Genomic DNA, 26821 nt, shown 5'->3' with positions numbered 1-26821 from the left:
TTCCCCGGGCGCCCCTCTGCGGACCCCAGGCGCTTCCCGGGTTTGAGCGCTGAGGCCACCCAGACCCTGCGGAGAGCCAGGCCCGGAGCGTCGCCGAGATTTGAGGGCGCCGGAGACCTAGGGCCTGGCGGCCGAAGGAATCGCCCCAAGACGAGCCTCTGGCCCGGGGGCTGCTGGAGCATGTGCAGGGGGACACAGGTACGAGGCTTGGTGGCGGGACCTCGGCGGAGTGGGGGTTACCGGGAGGGGCCACCTCGGCGGACTGGGTTGGATTCCAACACATAGCCGAGGGTTGCCTGCGGCGACAGGTGCCCCATCAGCCCTCGGCAGGGTCCCGGGGCGCGGCGTTTGTCCCAGGGGCTCTCGGGGGCTGCTTTCTGGGCGTGCGTTGGGTCCCGGCGACCGAAACTGCGCGCCGGCGCTCTTGTGCCTAGGTTTTGAGTACAACAGGTTGGTGATTCAGTTCGACAGAAACTCAAAGTGCTGAGCTAGGGGCCTTTTTTAATGTGTTTTTTGTTTGTTTTAGTCTGTTTGACAGTTGCCAGACTATGTTTACATTTCTGGTTCTACTCAGCCAACTGCCCACAGCTACCCTTGGGTTTCCTCATTGCACAAGAGGTCCAAAGGCTTCTAAGCATGCGGGAGAAGAAGGTAAGCACGAAAACGTCCCTGGAACCCGGAGCCGCGTAGCACAGATCTCAGTGAGAAAGTGGAGTATTTGAAATTACATACCCCCATCAATCATAGAAATACTAAAATATCCTTTAGTTTAATTTGTGGTATATTTGGCAAAGTTGTGGTTTTTTATGTTCTTTAACTGCAATTTGTAGAACTTGATTTCTGTGAGTTTCCTTTAATAAGTATATATGTAAGACCTCGTTTGTGGTTAATTGAATGGAAAACCTATTTCAGCTTCTGAAAATCAGTGAGTGACGTTTCTCTAGATGAAGCTGTGTGGCGATTATAATAAGCGTAATTACTTGTTCTTCCTGGAAAGGCGAACGGGGTAGTCCAGGATCTAGTCTGGACTTGTTGTGAGACCCTGGGTGAGATAACTTAATCCCGTTTGGCTTGAATGTCTTCATCTGTAAAAGTGATGGGGGTGGGGCGTAAAATGATCTCTGAGGTCCTTTTTGACTTCAGATGGTCTAGTTGTCTAGATAAAAGCAGCTAGTTGAGAAAAGATGAGCTTTGGGGCTTGCTAACTTAGAAGTCCACAGTTTTTAGGTTTCAGATCATTAACAGTTTGTTTCCTGCCTATATTTTAAAAGCCTAACCTAGTAAAACCAGAAAAGAAAAAAAAAAAAAAAAAAAAAAAAAAAAAGAGCCTCTAGCTCTCAGCATCCTTCTCCCTGACTATTCATGGTGTTTCCCCACCCAATGCCAGTACTGGATTCACGTCCCCACACGTTCCTGTCTCTTATCCCTTCTCATCAGATCCGATTCTCAGCTCATTTTCATTTGAGAAGGATCTGTTACACTAATACTCCTAACTGACTTTATTAATGATTAATACAGCCGTGTGTGTGTGTGTGTGTGTGTGTGTGTATGTATTGAGATAGAACAATCCATTAGCCCAAAAGTATGAAACTCTGATGACAGAATTCTAAGCAACTGGATAGGCTAGCTAGAGGGATAGGGAAAGATTTTGGAAGAAGATCCTTTTTAGTCCCTCTCAAGCTGCACCGTATATGTAAGTCCACTTAGAATATTGCACTTTTGGCCGGGCGCGGTGGCTCACGCCTGTAATCCCAGCACTTTGGGAGGCCGACGCGGGTGGATCACGAGGTCAGGAGATCGAGACCATCCTGGCTAACACAGTGAAACCCCGTCTCTACTAAAAATACAAAAAATTAGCCGGGCGTGGTGGCTGGCACCCGTAGTCCCAGCTACTCGGGAGGCTGAGGCAGGAGAATGGGGTGAACCCAGGAGGCGGAGCTTGCAGTGAGCCCAGATCACACCACTGCCCTCCAGCCTGGGCGACAGATTGCACTTTTAAGATTCCATACTCAGATGCTCTTCCCTAAAATGATTGTAAGTGCAATCATTCATTCACATGACACAGGTATAAGAGACACTGTCGCCGGCATGGTGGCTCATGCCTGTAATCCTAGCACTTTGGGAGGCCGAGGTGGGTGGATCACCTGTGATCAGGAGTTCGAGACCAGCCTGGCCAACATAGTGAAACCCCGTCTCTACCAAAAATACAAAAATTAGCCTTGCGTGGTGGCACGTACCTATAATCTCAGCTACCTGGGAGGCGGAGGCTGCAGTGAGCTGAGATCGTGCCACTGCACTCCAGCCTGGGCGACAGAGTGAGACTCCATCTCAAAATATAAAAATAAATAAATAAATAAAAGACAGTCTCAAGGACACCACAAGCTATGGAAGGAATTTAGAGATCATACTTGAGTGTGGAGGGCTGGAGATGTCTATGGAAATGTGAATGAGGGATCCGACACGTTTGAAAAGACAGATTGTTCAGTCAGTCACCACTTTATGAACACATGCTAAGTGCCAGGCCCTATGCTGTTGGTGGAGACATAGAAATGAAAGACTGCAATCTCTGCCCTGGAGGACATCTTCATCTGGTTGCAGGAGGCAGGGTGTTTGTTAAACAGATGATCTCCATCAACTGTATAACAGAAGCCAGAACAGAGAACTGAGAGCAGAGGAAAGAGTGAGTAGCAGTAACTCGACCTCAAGAGAGTTGCATGGCAGAGAAGTCAATGCCTTCCATCTGCAAATGGGCTATAATAAATGGAGATATGAAGAGTAACTGGAAATAGAGGACCTTTGGCGAAATTCTTTTTTTTTTTTTTTTTTCTGGAAATGGAGTCTCACTTTGTCTCCCAGGCTGGAGTGCAGTGGCACAATCACAGCTCACTGCAACCTCTGCCTCCTGGATTCAATCAATTCTCCTGCCTCAGCCTCCCGAGTATCTGGGATTTACAAGTGCGTGCCACTGTGCCCAGTTAATTATTTTGTATTTTTATTGAGACGGAGTTTCACCATGTTAGCCAGGCTGGTCTTGAACTCCTGACCTCGGGTGATCCGCCCACCTCAGCCTCCCAAAGGGCTGGGATTACAGGCGTGAGCTACCATGCCTGGCCCTAAATTTTGATAAAGCATGAGGGTGGAGTTAAAATGACTAAAAAGGAGCTTATTTAGAAAACACGAGGAGATAAAGGAGAGGAGGAGAATGGAATATCTGGGTTGGTGAATTTATAGCAGCGAAATGCACAGACAGCCTCTTAGGATAGTCTAAGACAGGAAAGATAAAGAAGGGTAGAGAATCTAAGGAAGCAGAGCCAAGGCCATTGCATCCTCCAGCCATGGTCAAGGGGAAAATAGGAGCTCTTGCTGAAAGCCAAGGGTGTTTCAAGGGCAGGGAAGTTCACTTCCTTTCCATTAAAAGCAAGTTCAGGCTTACTTAGAATCCAGTAGCAAAAGACAGTATTTCTCCTGAGATCATAAGGGATGCAGGGAAAAATCTGATCTGGCACTAAAGGTCAGTCAGTGACAGAATCAGAACTTGCACACTCAGGGAAGTGGCAAACAGCAGCCCCTGGAAGGCACATTTAATACAGTATTAATCATAATATGATTAATCATAAATATCATATTTATGATATTGGCATAAATATTATTTCAGGAAAAATAAAAATATTTGTGGCTCTCCTTTTTTTTGTTTCCCCTATCATAGTAGCTTTTGAGTTCCATGGGGGTGTATTTTTAATAACTCAGCCTACTGGAACAGAAGACTGTCATAAGAAATTTGGCACTGCTCTTTTTAGCCAATAAAATGTAAGATCTGGACATATTTGAGAAGTATGCAGAGGCAGATATCTAATTCTCCATTCTGAACTTAGATTTCATGAAGTGGCTGGGCGCGGTGGCTCAAGCCTGTAATCCCAGCACTTTGGGAGGCCGAGACGGGCGGATCACGAGGCCAGGAGATCGAGAGACGATCCCGGCTAACACGGTGAAACCCCGTCTCTACTAAAAAATACAAAAAAACTAGCCGGGCGAGGTGGCGGGCGCCTGTAGTCCCAGCTACTCGGGAGGCTGAGGCAGGAGAACGGCGTAAACCCGGGAGGCGGAGCTTGCAGTGAGCTGAGATCCGGCCACTGCACTCCAGCCTGGGTGACAGAGCAAGACTCCGTCTCAAAAAAAAAAAATAAATAAATAAAAAATAAAAAAAATAAAATAAAATAAAATAAAAATAGATTTCATGAAGTAAGTATAGCTAAGTGAGGCAGGCCATGCGTTGTTTCATCAATAGTTTGATACTTTAAACCTATGCCGAGCTGAGAAACACCAGACTATACCTATGAATTGCTTCAACTGGTAGACTTTAGGTCCAAGAGTTTCCTCCCGCTATAGCAAAGTTGAGTTTGTTCATTCACTAAGTAATTTTTTGAGCACCTCTTATAGGCCAAGAACCAACATCCCTGCTTTAATGGAGCTTTCCTTCTAGTGAGGAGAACAGAGTGGTAACAAATATGTAAAGCATATAGAAAACCAGATGGTGATGAATACTATGGAAAAAGGCAGAGTGTGGACAGGGAGTGCCAGGGGTGGGTGGGTAGGGATGGGGGTTCAAGGTAGCATTGAACAAAATCCTGAAGGATGTGAGAGAGCAAACTGAAAGAATTAAGTTTTGTTCAGAAGAAACAGTAAGTACAAAGGCCAGAGAGAACCAGGTGTGTTGGAAGCCAGCATAGCTACAACAGAATATGTGAGGGATAGTGGCAGATGAGGTTAGAGGGGTAAGGGCTTGGGGACCAGACCAAGAAGGGCCTTGTAAGCCATTGTAATGACTTTGGCTTTTACTCTGCAGGAGGTGGAATTGCTGTTAGAAGGTTTTTAAGGCCGGGCGCGGTGGCTCAAGCCTGTAATCCCAGCACTTTGGGAGGCCGAGGCGGGCGGATCACAAGGTCAGGAGATCGAGACCACAGTGAAACCCCGTCTCTACTAAAAATACAAAAAAATTAGCCGGGCGCGGTGGCGGGCGCCTGTAGTCCCAGCTACTCAGGAGGCTGAGGCAGGAGAATGGCGGGAACCCGGGAGGCGGAGCTTGCAGTGAGCCGAGATCGCGCCACTGCACTCCAGCCTGGGCAACAGCGTGAGACTCCGTCTCAAAAAAAAAAAAAAAAAAAAAAAAAAAAAGGTTTTTAAAAAGCAAAGTAGGAACAAAGTGTATCTTATCTTTTAAAGGGCCCTCTTTGACTGTTATGTTAAAAACAGACGGTAGAGCAGCAAGGAGACCCTTGGAAGACCATTGTAGGAATCCCAATGAAGGGTGACAGAGGCTTGGAAAATTTTTCATTCTATTTCCATTTAGTGGTAATATAAAATCTATAAAAAGACAAAGGAGGAAACAGAATAGAAATATTTCATCACACTAGCCCCTCTATCTACCTTTTAGAATACTTTTAAAAACAACGATCACCAATTATCCCATTGTAGCTTCCCACTTGGTTCGAATAGCCCATATCTGTTATTTATAACATAAAAATGGACACTGTAGAATAGTGCTGCTCCCCCAAAATATAATGTGAACTACCTACCTAATTTAAATTTTTCTAATAGCCACATTTTAAAACTAAAAAGTAATAGGTGAAATTAATTTTAAGAATGTATTTAATTTAATCTATCACCATAGATAGTTCAATCTATCTGAACTATCAGATAGATAGTTCAATCTATCTGAACTATCACCATTTTAAAATATAAGCAATATAAAACATTATGGAGACATTTCACATTCTTTTTTTTTACACTAAGTCTTTGAAATCCTTATGTGTATTTTACACTTACAGCACATTTCAATTCAGACAAGCCACGTTTCTTATTTATTTATTTATTTATTTATTTATTTATTTATTTATTTGGAGATAGGATCTTGCTCTGTCACCCAAGCTGGAGGGCAGTGGTGTGATCTCAGCTCACTGCAACTTCTGCCTCCTGGCCTCAAGTGATCCTCCCACCTCAGCCTCCCAAGTAGTGGAACTACAGGCATGCACCACCACACTGGGCTAAGTTTTGTATTTTTTGTAGAGACGGGTTTTCACTTTGTTGCCCAGGCTGGTCTCCAACTCCTGGGCTCAAGTGATCTACTCCACCTGCCTCAGCCTGCTGGGATCACAGGCGTGAGGCACCACTCCCAGCCACAACCTACATTTCAAGTGCTCAATAGCCATCTGTGGCTAATAGCTATCGTATTAGACAAAATAGTTCTAGAACATTCGGACCTGTTTGGAAAGACAGTTCATTTGTGGGAAAAATATCTTGGACAAAATGTGACTGTCCTCAAAGGGCCAAACAACTTGAGGTCCCTCACAAATCAGCATGAGTTTTCCAGACCATGATCTCTCATGAACAGTCTTTCAATTGCCTACGTTAATACATTCTTTCTTTAGAAATGGTGAGCAGTGAGAAGTATCTGCACTTTTAAATTCTTTTAAGCGTTGTGATGTAGTTCTCAGTTTCTGAATTCCAGTATCAGTAATATGATCTGAAGCAAAATCTCTTAAGCTTTGTTTGTGTGACACCAGAACAAGTTTAAAGTTTGTGGGTTTTGAAAATACTGCCATGGTTGGATGCTTTGGTTTTGTGTCAACCTATTCTTAACCTGTAGTGTTTACTGTTTATCTTCCCCCGTCAAATGTAAAAGGAACCTTATAAAACATTATAGACACATATTTGGGGTGTACAGTAGAGGGAGCTACTATTTTGGAAAGGACTAAATGTCTTTAGTTGAATCTTATAATTAGCTTATAGTTTTATTGATTTAGAAGTTTAGAATTGTATGTTTTAGCGTAAACTTGAATACAGTAATTTTAATATAAAAGTATTAATTTGTAATTTAAGAACTTGGCAGGGTGCGGTGGCTCACACCTGTAATCCCAGCACTTTGGGAGGCTGAGGTGGGTGGAACATGAGGTCAGGAGTTCAAGACCAGCCTGGCCAAAATAGTGAAACCTCATATCTACTAAAAATTCAAAAATTAACTGGGCGTGGTGGCAGGTGCCTGCAGTCCCAGCTACTTGGGAGGCTGAGGCAGAAGAATCGCTTGAACCCGGGAGGCAGAGGTTGCAGTGGGCTGAGATCATGTCATTGCACTCCAGCCTGGGCAACAGAGTGAGACCCTGTCTCAATAATAATAATAATAATAATTAATAACAAAGAGATATTAGTGATTATTTAATTCCCAATGTTATAAATGAGGAAATGGTAGCCCAAAGAATATAAGTGACTTATCTCAGAATACACAGCTGATAGCTTAAGCTAAATCAGAACCAAAAATCTGTCTTCTAACTCTCAATTCAATATGTTGTCCATGATGCCCCACTAATTTTCCTCAGTCAAGATAATAGGGAACCAATTCTTTAGAAATAGACCTGTCAATGATTAGAAAAATAATTATCTGGAGGGAAAAAGAGATATTTAAATAATTTTTATTTATACTACTAATTTTGGACATAACCAACTCCAGTGAAATTATGCTAATTTTGTATTTCATATTTGTCAGAAATGATCTTCACTGATGCTTTTTCTTTTTTTTTTTGGGGGGGAGGGTTAGATTTTAAAGCTTTACAAAAAAGTTTGGTATAATTTAGCCATATCAAGAGAACTCTTCACTTTTTTCCACAATTAAAACAGGAATTTTTTGACTATTTTCCATCAATGTTTAAGTCTTTTTTATTACTTTATTAGTGTTTACATCAAAAGAAGAAGCAAACTTTTTCATACGTAGACGCCTCCTGTATAATAGATTTGATCTGGAGCTCTTCACTCCCGGTGACGTAGAACGAGAGTGCAATGAAGAACTTTGCAATTATGAGGAAGCCAGAGAGATTTTTGTGGATGAAGATAAAACGGTAATGTGGCTGATTATGTTAATTGGCTGCAAATGTTAAATTGTACTAAGAAAGTGGCACTTTGAGTTATTAGCGATGCTGTGCCTTAAACAAAATCAGGATTATGTACCTGTTATCTCTTTCTACTTCCTTAAAATGATAATTAACCTATTTAGACTTGGCTCTACACCTAATTAACTTTACACCTAATTCATATTAGTTACTAAATTATTGACTGTTGTGATTTTGTGTGTTTAATGTTTGTTATATTTAAAATTAATTATGGGGGGCCGGGTGCGGTGGCTCAAGCCTGTAATCCCGGCACTTTGGGAGGCCGAGACGGGCGGATCACGAGGTCAGGAGATCGAGACCATCCTGGCTAACACGGTGAAACCCCGTCTCTACTTAAAAAAAATACAAAAAACTAGCTGGGCAAAGTGGCAGGCGCCTGTAGTCCCAGCTACTCGGGAGGCTGAGGCAGGAGAATGGCATAAACCTGGGAGGCAGAGCTTGCAGTGAGCTGAGATCCGGCCACTGCACTCCAGCCTGGGCGACAGAGCGAGACTCCATCTCAAAAAAAAAAAAAAAAAAAAAAAAAAAAAATTAATCATGGGGCAAAGTGAATTTAACTCCAAGATTTTGTGGTTAGTGCTCTAACTCAAGCTTCAATCATTTATGACTGAGTAATTTGTCCTATCGGTGACCTTACTTTTTTGATGACCCATATTTGTATTTGAGGTATTTACTGGAAGTCTGCTATGTGCCAGGTATTCTCCTTGGCACTGAGGATACAAAATATATAGCCCTTGTATTATTTCGTCTACCAGTGTAATTTAAGGGAAATATTTTTTAAAGTTCTTTCTTAGAATATAACTAAATTCTGTTCATCTTGATAAGGTACAAAACAGATAGCATTGTTCCTGTGATAATCTGGCATAGCCTTGAAAAATGTTAAGTAACTGAGATGATGATGATGATGATGATGATGATGATTTGGAGATGGAGTCTCGCTCTGTCTCCCAGGCTGGAGTGCAGTGGAGCAATCTTGGCTCACTGCAACCTCCACCTCCCAGGTTCAAGCCATTCTCCTGCCTCAGCCTCCCAAACAGCTGGGACTACAGGCACATGCCACCACGCCTGGCTAATTTTTTGTATTTTAGTAGAGACAGGGTTTCACCATGTTGCCCAGGCTGGTCTCAAACACCTGAGCTCAGGCAATCCGTCCCCATCGGCCTAACAAAGTGCTAGGATTACAGGCATGAGCCACCATGCCTGGCCCTAAATTCTTTACTTTTGTAGATTTCATAACCCTAGCTCCTTTTTCCCTTTCTTAAGAGTCCTATTTTACTTTTTGGTTAATAAGAACCTCCCTAGGCATCCTTCAGATGCAGGTGGTAATGGAACCTAGTTGACTTTTCCATAATTGTGCCCACCCTCCCATTCCCTACAAGTATTTGCTGTTTCTATTAAGGAGGAAACCGAAGCACATACTGTGTAGTTGTGCCTGTTGGAATTTTATTCTGTTTTCCACAAACCTTTTATAATTTTATCATAGTTCCTTAAAATTCATTTGTATTCTCTCAAGTAGCACTAAACTTAAAATTGTCTCAACAATGTCGTCCCAAATCAATAAATACCTTTCAATAAGCTCTCCCAGAAGGGCACAGTGGCTCATGCTTGTTCGACACCAGCCTGGGCTTCATAATGAAACCCCATCTCCACAAAAAAGAAAAAATTACCTGGGCGTGGTGGCATGCGCCTGTAGTTCCAGCTACTCAGGAGGCTGAGGTGGGAGGATTGCTTGAGCCTGGAAGGTCAAGGCTGCAGTGAGCCATGATCATACCACTGCACTCCAGCTTGGGCAACAGAGCAATCTGTATGAAAAGAAAAAAAAAAAAAAAATCTCCAGAGACAAACTGAGGGCTTACCTCCCATAGAAAACTTCAGTCTCCTTTTCAAACCTGATAGTGGGCCCACGGCGTCAACTTCTACCTTTGGTACTTTCACCTACTCTCTAATGCAATAATTTCCTCCAGTGCCTTAGTGGGGGCTTCAGTCAGGTGAAGGGAAAATAGCAGGCAAAGTAGTAAAGAGCTGGGACTGGCAGTAATCCCTTGACAATTAGATGGCAGAGGCAGTTGTGGGTGGTAATGCTTTAATTAGAGTGAGTCACACCCTCCAGCTTGAATGAACTGGTCTCCTACCTATGGTACATGCCAAGAGCTTACTACCCCTAGTCTAGGTCACTAGGACCAAATGAAATATGATAATAAAGATATTGAATAAACTTGGGAATTTTACCTTTTTTTTAGATCGCATTTTGGCAGAAATATTCAGCTAAAGGACCAACCACAAAATCAGGTAAAACAAGAATTGATCAAATTTAATGCTTTTCTCACCCTCTCTCTATTGTAATACATTTTAGTTTTATTGTTTGAGTTTGGTTGTTGCTCAACATACATACCTTATAAACCCAAGGATATTTCTCAACTATACACTGGGCTATCTCAGACAGAAAAGGACAGATTCATCTATTTACACACTGAAAATCAAGTTTGGTGAGATACTAGGGAAATGAGACAATGGGCTTAAAGCTGTTTTAAACAGCTCAGCTAAGTCAAGACTTGCAGAGAATAAAAATAGATTCTATTCGTTTCAAGATGTAAGCTATTTTAACTTTTTTTCTTTTTTACCATTAAAGGCAGATGGAACATTTATGCTAGATAAATTAAGATTGTTGGATGGAATTAAGTAACTTGTAGAGGGGGGAGATCCTTTATCTCATCTGTATTGATCATCTTTAGCTGCATTTTAGTCAGGTGTTTTTTTTTTTCAGCTATTCTTTCATTCCTCTTAGGTAGGGCCTCCTCCATGGCAGGTTATACTGCATAGCTACCCTGAGTTGCTTAATAAATATTATCTCAGTGGTTAATACTGAAGTATGTCTAGTTGAGCAGCGAATATGTTTATCCCACTTAATGCTGAATATTATTCATTTAATAAATGGATATTTTAAATATTTTAAATAAATAATTTTTAAATACATAAACTTAAATACATTTTGAATATTATTAAAATAAAATAGTACTTTTAAATATTATTAAAATATAAATAGTACCTTTTAAATATTATTAAAATATAAATAGTACCTTTTAAATATTATTAAAATATAAATAGTAACTTTTAAATATTATTAAAACATAAATAGTACATTTTAAATATTATTAAAACATAAATAGTATATTTTAAATATTTAAATAAACATATTTAAAATAAAAAAATATATTTATATTTTAATAAATAAATGAATAACCATAACTAGGGCTTTTAGAAGTGACATTTAAATTTTTTTCAGGTAGATTCTCTAGCACAAAGAATTGAAGGAAGTCAACATCAATGATTAGATGCTGTATAATGTGTTTAGACCCAGGATTAAATTTGTTGAAATCACAGGTGATGCTATATAGTGGTTATATTTATGTTATTTTAATTATTTATTTTAAGATGGCAACAGAGAGAAAATTGACGTTATGGGCCTTCTGACTGGATTGATTGCTGCTGGAGTATTTTTGGTTATTTTTGGATTACTTGGCTACTATCTTTGTATCACTAAGTGTAATAGGCTACAACATCCACAGTAAGTACTAAGTAAAATTATTTAATTCATTACTAGACATTCTATATTATTATTTTAACAATGGGTCAAGCAAATGGCTGCCTATTTTCTTAAATAAGCCTTTTATTTTGGAAGAATTTTAGATGTATAGGGAAGTTGCAAAGATTAGTACAGAGAATTCCCATATATCCATCACCCAATTTCCCACATTGTTAATATCTTATATTACCATAGTAGGTTTATCAAAACTAAGAAAATGACATTGGTTCATGACTATATAACTAAACTCCAGACTTTGATTTCAGCAGTTTTCCCACTGGTGTTTTCTTTCTGTTGCAGGATCCAGTCAAGGTACCACATTGCATTTAGCTGTCATGTCTTCCCAGCCTCTCTAGTCTGTGACAATTGTTTGGTGTCCTAATTTAACCTTTACATAAAGTACCTAATGATGCTATTTCTAAGGTCCTTTGAAAGAATACAAGAAGTTTCACATATGTCAGCTTCATTTTTCAGTATTTCCTTCTTAAGCAAGAGGCAGATACCAGGGTCCTCACATTATTTCCAGAGGCAATAAGTCCTGTAGTTGACTCTGAGCCACAGAGTTAACAGATCCACATGGCTACCCAAACAGAAACAGTGTAACTGGCTTTTAAATTCAACTATTTTTATTAACACTTTAAATTGAAGTTAATAAAATGAAATGGTTACCAATTGAGGATCACAGCACATTGATAAAGCTTCAAAAAGATTCATAAAGGCCATAATTGGTTGCATAATAGAAGCTCAGCATCCTTATTGAAATAAAAAGTACTGATTATCTTCCCATTTAAGTATGGCTGAGTAGGTGTAGAAACAATCTTATTTAAAAAAAAAAAAAAGAAAGAAAAAAAAGCAGCAGATGCTAAACAGGCTATTAGAAATTGATACTTATTTATCCCTATTCACACTTTCAAATTCTATGAACAAGCTCAAGGTGGCGATCATGTGTACTTTTTTTTATGGTAACGATCATTTTACTTATCTTTTCAGCAAAATGGGCAGTGTTTTTGTATCCCTCCAAAAGAATGGAAAGTATTGTTTATCATATATATTAGAAGACTCTTTGTCTTCTAAATTAATAATAGTTTTCAATTCATATCAACTAAAATTTAAATTTTACATAACAATTGACCTGTATTGTTCAGAAAAATGTCAGTGTCATAAAAGACACAGACAGGCTAAAGAACTAACTGTTCCAAATTAAAGTAAATGACATGACAATTAATGCAATGTGTGATCCTGGTCTGAATCCTAGACCAAAAAAATAAATTGCTAAAAAGGAAAATTTGCCCAGCATGGTGGCTCACACCTATAATCCCAGCACTTTGGGAAGCCAAAGTGAGAGGATCGCTTGAGGCCAGGAGTTCAAGACTCAAAACCAGCCTGGGCCACATATTGAGACTCCTATCTCTATAAAAAAAAAAATTTAAAAATTAGCTGGGCACGGTGGCCTGAGCCTGTAGTCCCATCCCCTTGTGGGGCTGAGGTGGGAGGATCATTTGAACCTGGGAAGTCAAGGCTGGAGTGAGCCATAATTGCACCACTGTACTCTAGCCTGGGCAACAAAAAACAAAAAACAGAAAAAAGGAGGCCGGGCGCGGTGGCTCAAGCCTGTAATCCCAGCACTTTGGGAGGCCGAGGCGGGTGGATCACGAGGTCAGGAGATCGAGACTATCCTGGCTAACATGGTGAAACCCCGTCTCTACTAAAAATACAAAAAACTAGCCGGGCGTGGTGGCGGGCGCCTGTAGTCTCAGCTACTTGGGAGGCTGAGGCGGGAGAATGGCGTGAACCCAGGAGGCGGAGCTTGCAGTGAGCCGAGATCACGCCACTGCACTCCAGCCTGGGAGACACAGCGAGACTCCGTCTCAAAAAAAAAAAAAAAAAAAAACAGAAAAAAGGAAAATTTAGGAGAAAATTTGGATATAGCTACATATTAGATAATAGTAATGAACCAATGTTAAATATTCCGAATTTATGTGAAGATCTTTTCAAAATACTTCATTCTGTAGTGGTTCTAAAATTCTTGTGGCAGTCACAGTAAAAAACAGAAGCTAATTACAACATGGCATCAAAAATTATGTTTAATTTAGTTAAATATATAGAGTTTTTGTCCATTTTAAGAGAGGATTGTGCAACTATTCAAGTCTAAATACAATATAAAAATGGCCTATAAGAAACTAGAAGACTTTAATCATAACTGTTTAATTGGTTTAAGGTTTTTCTTCATTGTTTCGTATCAGATATAAATTGAAAATAAAATGACATGTATAGGAAGGGCACCAAATTCAGAATTTGGAGGCAAAAACTCTCATATTAATTTTGCCACTACTTATGGAGCTTGAAGCAAATTCATTGATTTTTTAAAGATCTTTCCTCATCTAAAAGAGGAATGAAGGGAATAGACTGTGATTCCTCTTAAAGTTCCTTAATATTTTTTTATTTTGCCAAAGATGAGAATAAATTTTTTGCCCTTGATTATATTCTCAGAATTAGAGTTTTTAAAGTTATTTATTAAAAAGAAGCTTGGCCGGATGCAGTGGCTCACACCTGTAATCCCAGCACTTTGGGAGGCCAAGCTGGGCGGATCACCTGAGGTCGGGAGTTCAAGACCATGCTGACCAACATGCAGAAACCCCGTCTCTACTAAAACTACAAAATTAGCTGGGCATGGTGGCCCATGCCTGTAATCCCAGCTACCCGGGAGGTTGAGGCAGGAGAATCGCTTAAACCCGGGAAGTGGAGGTTCTGGTGAGCCAAGATCAAGCCATTGCACTCTAGCCTAGGCAGCAAGAGTGAAACTCTGTCTCAAAAAATTAATTAATTAATTAAAAACTAAAAAGAAACTTTTACATATATACACATGTAAATGAAATTAGTAAATATAAAAGATACATTTTCCTCTAAAATTTAATAAAAATATTTTCTCTTGAAGAAAGTTTAGTATCATTATCATTATTATTATTATTATTATTATTATTTTGAGACAGAGTCTTGCTCTGCTGCCCAGGCTGGAGTGCAATGGCGTGATCTTGACTCACTGCAACCTCTGCCTCCCAGGTTCAAGCAATTCCCCTGCTTCAACCTCCTGAGTAGCTGGGATTACAGACGTGTGGCACCACACCCAGCTAATTTGTGTATTTTTAGTAGGACGGGGTTTCATCATGTTGACCAGGCTAGTCTCCAACTCCTGGCTTCAAGTAATCCATCTGCTTCAGCCTCCCAAAGTTTTGGGATTACAGGCATGGGCCACCACGCCTAGCCAGAAGAAAGTTTAAAGTGGTTGTTTCATTTCATCTAGTATTAATTGCTTAAAAAATCATTTCCATTGTGATAAGAGCATCTGAAAATGTGCTGATTATGGAGGCTAAGGTCTTTAAAAAGATTTTATCCTGTTTTTTGCCTACAAAAGTAATACATGCATTATTTTAAAATTCAAATGTTATAGAAAAATATAATATAAAAAATGAAAGTCCTCATAATCCTACTTTTCAAAAATTACTACCATTATGAATTTGGTATGTAAAACTCCAGATTTTTTCCTATGCATTTACTATTCAGTTGGTGCAAAAGCAATTGCAGTTTTTGCCATTTAAAGTAATGTCAATTGCTTTTGCACCAACCTAATAACATATTTTATGTTTTAAAAAGAAATGTTTGTTACATGTCCTCCTTTGCAACTTGCCTTTGGCACTGAACAATGTAGTTTAAATATATTTCCAGTGCAGTACATTTTTTAAAAATAGTAAAATATATGTAACATAAAATTTACCATCTTAACCATTTTTAAGTATACAGTTCAGTAGTGTTAAGTAGATTCACTGTTGTGTAACCAATCTCCTGTTTTTCTATTTTTTTTTTTTTTAATTTTGCAACAGTGAAGTTCTGTGCCCAGTGAACAAACTGTTTCCCATTCTCCCCTCTCCCTAGGCTCTAGCAACCACTATTTTACTTTTTGTCTCTGAATTTTACTACAATAACACCTCATATAAGTGGAATCATACAGTATTAGTCTATTTTTGACTGGTTTATCTAGCACAGTAATTCTCAACCATTAATAGAGTCTCTTCAAAATGTTTTATTGCAGCATTTCATTTATGTTTGATGAAGTTTTTTAAAATTCTAAAATATAGTAAGATGTGATTCCTTTCTAAAATACGTTAGTCCTAGCCTAGCTCCTGTTTCTGGGAGAGACCACCAAGGTGTATTCTCCCTGTCCTAGAAATAGATATGGTATAGTGGTTCACTGTGTGAGCTCTGGAGCCAGACTGCCTGGATTCAAAACCCTGATACGCCACTAACTAACCATTTGACTTTGGATATGTTACTTAAACTTATACTCTGCCTCAGTTTCTCTGTGAGTAAACTGAAGGTAATAATCTGAGCCACCACGTTACATAGTTCCAGAGAGTTGTCATTCACATGGGCTATAGTATGAGCGGTACCTTCTGGTTTTGTGCAATATGGTAGCTCAGATAATAACAGTATGTATCTCATAAGGGACTTATGGGATTTAAATGATGTGATATACAAAGAGTACTTAAGAGAGTGCTTGGTAGCAAGAGTAGCAAGTACTCAATAAATGTTAGCTATTATTATTATTATTATTATTATTATTATGAGATGGAGTCTAGCTCTGTCACCCAGGCTGGAGTACAGTGGTGTGATCTTGGCTCACTGCAACCTCTGCCTCCTGGGTTCAAGCTATTCTTCTGTCTCAACCTCCCAAGTAGCTGTGATTACAGGCACCTGCCACCACACCCAGCTAATTTTTGTATTTTTAGTAGAGACGAGGTTTCATCATGTTGGCCAGACTGGACTTGAACTCCTGACCTCAAATAATCCTCCTGCCTTGGCCTCCCAAAGTGCTGGGATTACAGACATGAGTCACCACGCCAGGCCCAGCTATTATTATTATGAATTTGCAAACTAAGATTTTTCTAAAAGCTTTCACTGGAATGTTTATGTATTCCCATCCAATGTTTGTATTTCTTTAAAAATATGTCTGGACTGGGAATGAACTGCAGATTCTCCAGTGTTCATATAAAATTAAAACATGTTATCAGAAGGTAATATAGGTAATCAGAAAGTATTATATTGCAAATAAGTTTTCTTCAAATTTGGTAGATCTACAAAAATTTTATTTGGCATATGAAATCTCCCTAGCTTACCTGGCCTTTATGATCTTGTAAAAAAAAAAAAAAAACCAAAAAGAAAAAAATCTCCCTAAGCTGTATTTATAACCGTCTTCCACATCACCTGCTGTTGCTAACCATATACTGTACACCACTTTCACACTACCTTCTCTTTAATACTCTCACTATTTGTATAGTGTATTATGGCACATAAAGGAGATTACATGGAGAGATTACCATTTGAGTGACACAACTACATAACAAAAAAGCAACTTGGATATAAACTTGTAAGATAGAGAACACTCTTCTTATAAATGGCTAGGAATGTCAAGCAGGCATACCACAAGTGTGGGATATAACTAGTCACTTTGGCAGACATGGGTTTTAGAGGAATTAACTAGGAAGGGGTGTTTCAAGAAAGCGGACCCACAGGAGTGGGTACTACCAAGGCTCATATAGGAGATGATAAGCAAAATAGTCTTGACCAAAGATTTTTTTAAAAAATAATTGTAGGCCAAGGCCAGGCACAGTGGCTCGTGCCTGTAGTCCCAGCTTTGGGAGACTGAGGCAGGAAAATCGCTTGAGCCCATGAGTTTGAGATCAGCCTGGGCAACATGGCAAAACCCCGTCTCTACTAAAAATACAAAACAAAAATTAGTCAGGTGTGGTAGTGCGTGCCTTTATACCCAACTACTAGGCGGGCTTAGGTGGGAGGAGCACCTGAGCCCAGGAAGTGGAAGCTACTGTGAGTCGTGATCATGCCATTACACTCCAGCCTGGACACTGGGAGAGAGACCCTGTCTTCATAATAAAAATAATAATTATAATAATAATAATTATAGAGACAGGATCTCACTATGTTGCCCAGGCTGATCTGGAACTCCTGGCCTCAGGCAGCGTTCCTGCCTCTGCCTCTCAAAGTGCTAGGATTACAGGCATGAGCCATGGGGCCAAGCCCTTGACCAGAGATTTAAGAGCTGCGATAAAGAGTAGTGAGTGACTGGGGAAATTGTTGGATCATTGGAATGGCAGCCATGAATTTACATTTGAGTTGCCAGACACGAGGTGGACCACTTAAGCAGAGGATTAAAAGGAAAAATAGCCTTTGGGGAAGGTTTTGGAAAATGTGATAATATGCTAGGTTCTAGGAACACAGTGGTGAGTAAAACAAGCATAGTGCCTGCCCCCATGGGTCTTATACTCTGGTTTTCTTAAGTAATGTGTACTAGAGCTGGGAGAAACTGGAAGACAGAGGAAAACCAACAAGGATGTTGGTGTGGTAATTCAGATGTGAGGTCATGAGTTTGGACCTGTCTTCAAGGAAAAAGAAGCTGAAGAACTTGATGCCTGATTAGAAAGAACTTGGGGCCGCACACGGTGGCTCACACCTGTAATCCCAGCACTTTGGGAGGCCGAGGTGGGCGAATCACAAGGTCAAGAGATTGAGACCATCCTGGCCAACACAGTGAAACCCCGTCTCTACTAAAAATACAAAAATTAGCTGGGCATGGTGGCACATGCCTATAGTCCCAGCTACTCGGGACGCTGAGGCAAGAGAATTGCTTGAACTCGGGAGGCAGAGGTTACAGTGAGCCGAGATCACGCCACTGCACTCCAGCCTGGCGACAGAGTGAGACTCCGTCTCAAAAAAAATAAATTAAAAAAAAAAAAAAGAACTTGGGAGTGTTGGAAGAATATGACTTGAACCTAAGCTTCTGTGCTGAAGAAATATATATGGAAGCTGGGAGAAAGAAAACAAAATTTGGATTTGACAGGACAAAATGGTTCATATTTTATTTATTTTTTTGAGACAGTTTCACTCTTGTTGCTCATGCTGGAGTGCAATGGCGCGATCTCCGCTCACTGCAACCTCCGCCTCCTGGGTTCAAGCAATTCTCCTGCCTCAGCCTCCCAAGTAGCTGGGATTACAGGCATGCACCACCATGCCTGGCTGATTTTATATTTTTAGTAGAGACGGGGTTTTACCATGTTGGTTCAGGCCACTCTTGAACTCCTAACCTTAGGTTATCCACCTGCCTCAGCTTCCCAAAGTGCTGGGATTACAGGTGTGAGCCACTGCACCTGGCCAAAATAGCTTATATTTTAAAGATAGCTCAAGAAAGGATAAAACAACAAAGAGACTAATAACCCACATTTTTTTAATGAAGGACTTTAATGGACATTTCTCTTAAAATATATGAATAGCCAACAAGCACTTGAAAGGTGTTCAACATTGTTAGACATTAAGGAAAGGAAAATTAAATCAAAACCACAGTGAGAGTCAGCTGCAGTGGCATGCACCTGTAATTCCAGCTATTCCAGAATAGTTGGCATAATAATTTTTAAAATAACAAGTATTGGCGAGGATATGGAGAAATTGAAACCTCATATGCACATTGCCAGTAGGAATGTAAAACGGTATAGCCACTGTGGAAATCAGTTTGACAGTTCCTCAGAAAGTTAAATGTAGAATTACTATATGACCCAGCAATTTCACTTCTAGATTTGTATTCAAAAGCATTGAAAACAGGAACTCAAACAGATACTTGTACACCAATGTCCATAGTAGTATTATTCAAATATACAAAAGGGTTAATGGCAATAGCCCAAGTGTCCATCAAAATGTGGTATATCCATGCAGTGGAATATTCAGCCATAAAAAAGAATGAAGTTCTGATGTGTGCTACAATATGGATGAACCTTGAAAACATGATACCAAGTGAAAGAAGCCAGACACAAAAGAACAACTATTGTATGATTCCACTTATATGTAATGCCTAGGATAGGCAATATCTAGGATAGGCAAATTCATAGAGACAAAAAGTAGATTAGAGATTACCTTGGGCTGGGAGGATAGGAATATCTTAGTCTATTTGTGCTGCTATAGCAGAATACTTGAGGCTGGGTAATTTATAAGGAACAGAAATTTATCTCTCATAGTTCTGGAGGCTGGGAAGTCTAAGATCAACGAACCAGTAGGCTGTATGTCTTATAAGGACCCAGTCTCTGCTTCCAAGATGGTGCCTTGAACACCGTATCCTCTAGAGGGGAGGAACATTGTTCCTCACATGGCAGAAGAGCAGAAGAAAGAGAGGGCACTACTCCTGCAACCCTTTCTTACAGCAACATTAATCCATTTATGAGGGCAGGACCCTCGTGACCTAAAAGCCTCCCAAAAGGCCCCACCTCCTAATACTGTTGCATAGAGGATTAAGTTTCAACACGAGTTTTGAGCGAGGCCGAAACGGGTGGATCACCTGAGGTCAGGAGTTCAAAACTAGCCTGGCCAACATGGTGAAAACCCGTCTCTAATAAAAAAAAAACCAAAAAACAAAAAACAAAAATTAGCCAGGTGTGGTGGCGAGCACCTGTAATCCCATCTATTCAGGAGGCTGAGGCAGGAGAATCACTTGAACCCGAGAGGTGGAGGTTGCAGTGAGCTGAGATCATGCCATTGCACTCCAGCCTGGGCAACAGGAGTGAAATTCAGTCGCAAAAAAAACAATAATAATAAGCTAAGAAATTAAAAACAAGACCTTTTCATTTCTTAGTTCCTATATTTTGTGGAGGGAAACAGGCATCATAGGATGTTGCCAGTTGGAGATGATATTAGTGCATACTTTCTGATTTCAGTCACGTGAGATTGTGACGTGTTAGAAAACACTGTGTAGATATTTAATGACTGATGTAATTATCACATTGTTTCCATACATTAAATTTTGAAAGTCAACATGGAAAAATTTATTCATTCAGATGAAATATCTGTCTCCTCCTTTATCCTGTAAGCCAACAAATAGAACTTTTCGTCATGAGGTAATGAATGTGGCAAGTGACTGCCTACCATGAATACATTCCAGACTTCTGACAGAGGAGGAATTGTGTTGAGCCCTCTAAGTAAACTTGTGATCCTCTCAGTCACCTCTCAACTATTGAAGGGCCGATTATCCAGTTCCTGGATTTACACAGACCTTTTGCTTTTCTTCTTTCTCTGCAATTTTTCTCTCTCTTTCCCTCCAAATCAGATCTCATTATTACCTCAAAAGGAAAAATGGTGCTCTAAGAGACATATTGACTGATTTAATTTGAAAAAGTTGGCAGTATTTTGGGCCTGCTAAACTGTTTCTTGATGGGAAGAATATTATAAATATTGACTAGAAGTTAGGGGTTATCTATGCATTTTTTCCCTTCTTCCTTTTTTTTGGAGTACATAGTAGGTATATGTATTTATGGGGTACATGAGATGTTTTAATACAGGCCTGCAATGTGAAATAAGCACATCATGGAGAATGGCTTATTCATCCCCTATGCATCTTAATTATTTCATTAGCCATAACTATAGGAGGTTAATGTATATATAGATACTTTATAAACAGCCTAAATAGATCGATTTATTAATGTCTAAATCATAATTTGTACTTCACAAGTGAGAAAGGAAAACCATAGGTTTAAGACCCCAGACCCATGTTGCATTTCACTGGCTGACACGGTTTAGTGAAAATGGTGAGACTTGAGCAAGATGCATGGAAATCCATATATATATATAAAGATGCATGCTCAATCCATATATATTTTTTTAAGTGTTAGGCTTAGATTAGAGTAGAGGGGAGAAAAAGATATTTCGAGAAAGGGAATGATACCAGTGAAAGCACAGAGAAGGGCTGAGAACTTACCGCCCATACAGGGGAGTGTAAAGAAGCTGCCTTGGTAGGGCAGAGAGCTGTAAAAAATAAGGTGCAGCTGCAATAAAAGAGGCTTTGAAGAGAAGGCACGGGACTTAGAACTTGACTCAGCCGGAAGTACGCTGAGGGTTTGGCTTCTGAGAAGAATGACATGAAGAAAGTACTGCTTAGGAAGGATTGGCCAGGCAGCAGGACTGCAGGAGGGAACGGAGGAGAGGGACAGGCATCAACCTGTTGTGATTACCTCTGTGACATCTATTTCCTTGGTCTGGAACTGTGCCACCTTTCAACAAAGCCTGAATTTGGTTTTGGTTTCACATCCTACTTTCAAAAAGTTTTAATCCAGGAGTAAGAGAAAAGGAAATTCACTTGTTTTGAGTCCTTATTCTAGTGCACCAGACACTGCTAGAAGCTTTCCATGCATCTTGCTCAATCCACACAAACCAACTCTGTGGAGACAGCTGTTATTAGCCCCATTTGAGAGAGGAGAAAATTGAGGTTGGTAACTTGCCTTTGGTCACATAGCTGGGAAATGACAGGATCAGATTTCAAACCCATGTCTGACTTCAAAGCTCTTGGTCTTTCCACTGTACCAAGACTTTCAGAGTCTGGGGGTAAAATAAAACTGCTGTGTTAACACATTGTGTTTAATGTTTATTAAGATAGTCAGTTGGATTTTTAAATATCATCATCTCAACCTAAAAATGCTACCTTTCCTAGACCTAAACGTTGTCTCTCTGCTTAGCTCGTCAGCCGTCTATGAAAGGGGGAGGCACACTCCCTCCATCATTTTCAGAAGACATGAGGAGGCTGCCTTGTCTCCATTGCCGCCTTCTGTGGAGGACGCAGGATTACCTTCTTATGAACAGGCAGTGGCACTGACCCGAAAACACAGTGTTTCACCACCACCTCCATATCCTGGGTACACAAAAGGATTTAGGGTATTTAAAAAATCTATGTCTCTCCCATCTCACTGACTACCTTGCCATCTTGGTATAAGAAATTTGTGTTATTTGATAGGCCGGGCACAGTAGCTCATGCCTGTAATCCCAGTACTTTGGGAGGCCAGGAGTTCAAGATCAGCCTGGTCAACATGGTGAAAACTGTTCTCTACTAACAATTCAAAAATTAGCTAGGCATGGTGGGGCATGCCTGTAGTCCCAGCTACTTGGGAAGCTGAGGCAGGAGAATTGCTCGAACCTGGGAGGCGGAGAGGTTGCAGTGAGCTGAGATCACGCCACTGCACTCCAACCTGGGCGACAGAGCAAGACTCCATCTCAAAAATTAAAAAAATAATAATAAAAAAAAGAAGAAGGAGGAGAAATTCATGTTATTTGAATGGTTTGTTCTCCCTAAACCAAAAAAGACATGACTAGCCAACTTTTTATGACAAACTGCGAGGAATAGAGGAAGAATAAGTCCATGTACTATACCACAGAAGTTCTGTCTGCATCTTGGACCTGAATTTGACCATTATCAGCTTGACAAGAGATTTTTTGACTCTATATCCTTGCAGTTAAGAAGAAAGCACTTTTTTGTAATTTTTTTTAATAGTTCAAAAAAATCTTTGTTATAAAGAGCATAGGTAGAATTAGTGAACTCTGTGGATCCTTTGTACAGATAAAGGTTGTAGATTTCTTGTGTTGAATATTAAAAAAGCAAGAATGTCCAACCATTAAGATTATCCAAAGTCAGGCTGGGTGCGGTGGCTCACGCCTGTAATCCCAGCAATTTGGGAGGCAGAGGTGGGTGGATCACCTGAGGTCAGGAGTTTGAGACCAGCCTGGCCAACATGGTGAAACCCCGTCTCTACAAAAATACAAAAAAAATTAGCCGGACATGATGGTAGGTGCCTGTAATCCTAGCTACTGGGGAGGCTGAGGTGGGAGAATCGCTTGAACTCGGGAGGTGGAAGTTGCAGTGAGGCGAGATTGCACCATTGCACTCCAGCCTGGGTGACAGAGCAAGACTCCGTCTCAAAAAAAAAAAAAAAAAAAAAAAAAATTATCCAAAAATATATTGGACTCTTTCTTAGGATTTTTTTTGGCGGGGGGTTAGAAATACTTCACAGAATTTGACATTTCAGTATAAATCTGTGACCTTAATATAATCACTTGGTTTTATATGTTAAATTATTGCATAGCAGTCATCATATTTTGCAGGGTTTAATTCTTAACTCTTGCTGTCAGACATGTTTTATTATAGATAGTGGGGTCAGTAGTTTTCTTGTTCTAAAAAATACTATTTGCTATGAAGTTAGTTCTTCAGAGGATACAGGGTTGCAATGAAAAGGATTTGCAAGGGTTGTTATGCTATCAAATAAACAAACAGACCTCAAATCTAGGAGACACTAGAACTTAATGAAGTTGCCCCTGTTACTGATTAGTAAATACTCCCATCTTTGTTGCAAAATTATCTCCCTATATAACTACATATGATTATTTTGAAACTTGTTAAACTTCATAAATAATAGTTTGAGAATCTGGAAAAAGTAATTTGCTTTTCTCCTCTTAAAATAATATTGATTAATGTTACCAGAAACCTTTTGCATCTCTTAATATGTCTGAACACAAAAGGAAAACACCATAATCATTTAAACCCATTCTTTGCCTCTTCTTCTAAATCATATGTATAACCAGTTTTTCCTTAAGAATGTAGCAGCATATAAGCTATGAATTTCTGGAGTATGTGCACACAAATTTATCTGGGTGGGTATGTAGGTATATGTGAGTTTGTTTCCTCTTCCAGGAGCTCAAGAAATAACATACTCCTGGAAAATGGAATAGAAATTTCTGTGCTTTATTTTTTTTCCAGGCATTACATTTTCTTATCATTTAGGATCATTTATAAATGATCATTATTTATTTTGTTTTATAATTTTTACAAGAGTGAGACTGCAAACCCACATGTTTGATAACACCTACCAAATTAAAAGTTTAGAAAGTATAAATCAGATTACAGTGCATGTGTGAGTGTATGTCTCTCTTTTAAGATGCATCATTTTAAGGCAGATAAAAGTAAGTCCTTAATCATTACAGACTGCCAAAGACTTTATCCTTTTAGATTCTCAGTCTCTTTGTTGTGTGTTGCAAGTAAATCATCTAGCAACATTTACATTTAATTAGGAAATCTAACTTGCTTTTAAAAGTTACCCAGGTTGCGTATAAAAATCTTGCTATTTGTTGTGTCTTGGCTTTACATAAGCACTTTTGCTCATGTGACTTCGCACTTTGCACTTATTTTAATCCTCTTTAAAGGGCTACAGGCAAATTCTACTTTGCTATAATCACACTAAGGCATGGAAGAATAGCTTGCCCAAAATCTAGCAGGTTGGTGACAACTGGGTTTAGAATGAGTGAGCACACTTTTCTAGTCCCATGTCATGTGTATAAAATTACACTGCCTCAAATTATGAAATTCAGGGATCTTGTACGTAATTCTAAGTTTGGGACAGAAATTTACAAGCATTTCTCATATATACGTACATTTATATATGTACATGTTACATATATTTAGATGTATTCTCATATACATATGAAACACATTTATGATGAATAGAATTATAAGATATGTATGCATCTTTTACTGAATCATAATTTGAAATATTCCATGAATTCATTTACTTCTATTGACTCCCAAAATTCTAACTGCAAGCTAGCTTCAGAACCTGTGACAACGCCACCCACCCAAGCAGCTGCCTGGATTTGTCTACTGCTATCATTTTGTGTAAAGCAGTTGCTCTAACTTGATTGAGTCTAGAATTCATCATTAAGATTGTGATATTTATAAAGCATCCAATGTGGAGATCATGATACTTTAAATATAAAAAGTAAAATATGATAGAATTATTATTGACAAATGCTTGTAATGATTAAAGGAAAGTATCTCAACATTGTATCAGTCACATATATTTCTGTTGCTTTCACCATTTGCTATTTCTGTTGTAAGTTTGGTGGTAGATTTGTTGTTTTGTTTGGTTTATCTGTTTTGTTTGTGTTTTGTCTTCCAGCAATTGATTAGTGTTAATCATTAAATCTATTTTGACACGAGGTTTTATATATAATTAGATCAGTTTTCCACTTTATGACAATTAAGAAATTAGTAAAATGTGGATATAAAAGGAGAACTGGATTGAAAAAGACAAATACACATTTACAAGGTTATGCCTTCGGTAGGACAGACAATTCTATATAGAATATTCTCTTTTGATAATGAAAAAAAGTTAGAGAGCGCAAACTTTGGCTATGTCAAAATATTTTTATTTTTAAGTTTTTGCGACAAGGTCTTGCCGTGCCACCCAGGCTGGAGTGCAGTGGTACAATCACAACTCACTGCAACCTGAACCTCGGGGCTCCCGCGATCCTCCCACCTCAGCCCCCTGAGTAGCTGGGACTACCAGTGCGCCTCAATACACCTGGCTAATTTTTGTGTTTTTTGTAGAGACAGGATTTCACCATGTTGCCCATGGTGGTCTCCAACTCCTGAGCTCAAGCAATCCGCCCACCTCGGCCTCTCAAAGTGCTGGAATTACAGACATGAGCCACCACACCGGCCTGCTGTGTCAAAGTTTTGCATCTTTTTTTTTTTTTCCAGAAGTCTCGCTCTGTCCCCCAGGCTGGAGTGCAGTGGAGTGATCATGGCTCACTGTAACCTCCGCCTCCCAGGTTCAAGCCATTCTCCTGCCTCAGGCTCCTGAGTAGGTGGGATTACAGGCACCTGCCACCACACCTTGCAAATGTTTGTATTTTCAGTGGAGACAGGGTTTTGCCATGTTGGCCAGGCTGGTCTCAAACTCCTGACCTCAGTTGATCCGCCTGCCTCGGCCTCCCTAAGGGCTGGGATTACAGGCATGAGCCACCGTGCCCGGCCCCAAGTTTTGCATCTTTTAATGCCCTCTGAGCGAATACATAGAGAAAACTCTCAGAACAATTAAAAACTGCAGAGCAACAGTTCTTCCATGTCTTAGGTTTCAAGCCCGCCTCTAAAATTCTAATCCATAGTTTTCTACTTCTCAGATAATTCATGTGTGTATACTCTTCCTAGATGTACAGGAGACTTTTTAATGCTAAAAGGTTTGTCAGTGCTTAACAAAAACTCAATTTCACATTACTCATATTGTTTTTGTTTTAACTGAATGTGAATTAAATTTTTGTTAGTTATTTGATTTGGAATGTTATGTATGCCATTAACACTATTAGGGGAATCTCTAGCATTTCTGTATTTTTAAAGAATTTAATTCTTGTGTAGGTTCTGCCTGTGTGGTCATTTTAAAACAAGTGTGACATATATCAGTACCTTCATTCTTTTATATTGTGTGTCTCCTCCAACTTTTTTTGTTTTTTGAAAAATGTTTCTCTAACACTTCAACAGTTTAAGGTATTTCAATACACGTGTATCAGTATTTTTGTGATCTGAAAAAGCAACCAATTTTTTAAATTCATATTTTTCCTAAAACTTTATTATGTTTTTATTTTAAATAAACTTTAT

The 26821-nt window shown here is 39.5% G+C and overlaps 2 protein-coding genes across 4 annotated transcripts in view; one reads left to right on the top strand and one right to left on the bottom strand.

Moving 5' to 3' along the window:
* Positions 1-26821, bottom strand: part of LOC105471513 (coiled-coil domain containing 73) — a 265590-nt gene that overhangs the window by 219907 nt on the left and 18862 nt on the right. The window lies entirely within an intron of this gene.
* LOC105471517 (proline rich and Gla domain 4) lies at positions 22-26821 on the top strand. The gene is made up of 6 exons (XM_011724007.2): positions 22-198; positions 527-651; positions 7723-7886; positions 10178-10226; positions 11370-11502; positions 22080-26821. Exons 2-6 carry the CDS (start codon positions 549-551, stop codon positions 22309-22311), a joined length of 681 nt encoding a protein of 226 aa, XP_011722309.1. The 5' UTR covers positions 22-198; positions 527-548; the 3' UTR covers positions 22312-26821.

The sequence above is a fragment of the Macaca nemestrina genome, chromosome 12 (assembly GCF_043159975.1).
Source record: "Macaca nemestrina isolate mMacNem1 chromosome 12, mMacNem.hap1, whole genome shotgun sequence".
NCBI lineage: Eukaryota > Metazoa > Chordata > Mammalia > Primates > Cercopithecidae > Macaca > Macaca nemestrina.
Note: the sequence above shows the minus strand (reverse complement) of the source record. Positions and strands in the feature narration are given on the sequence as shown.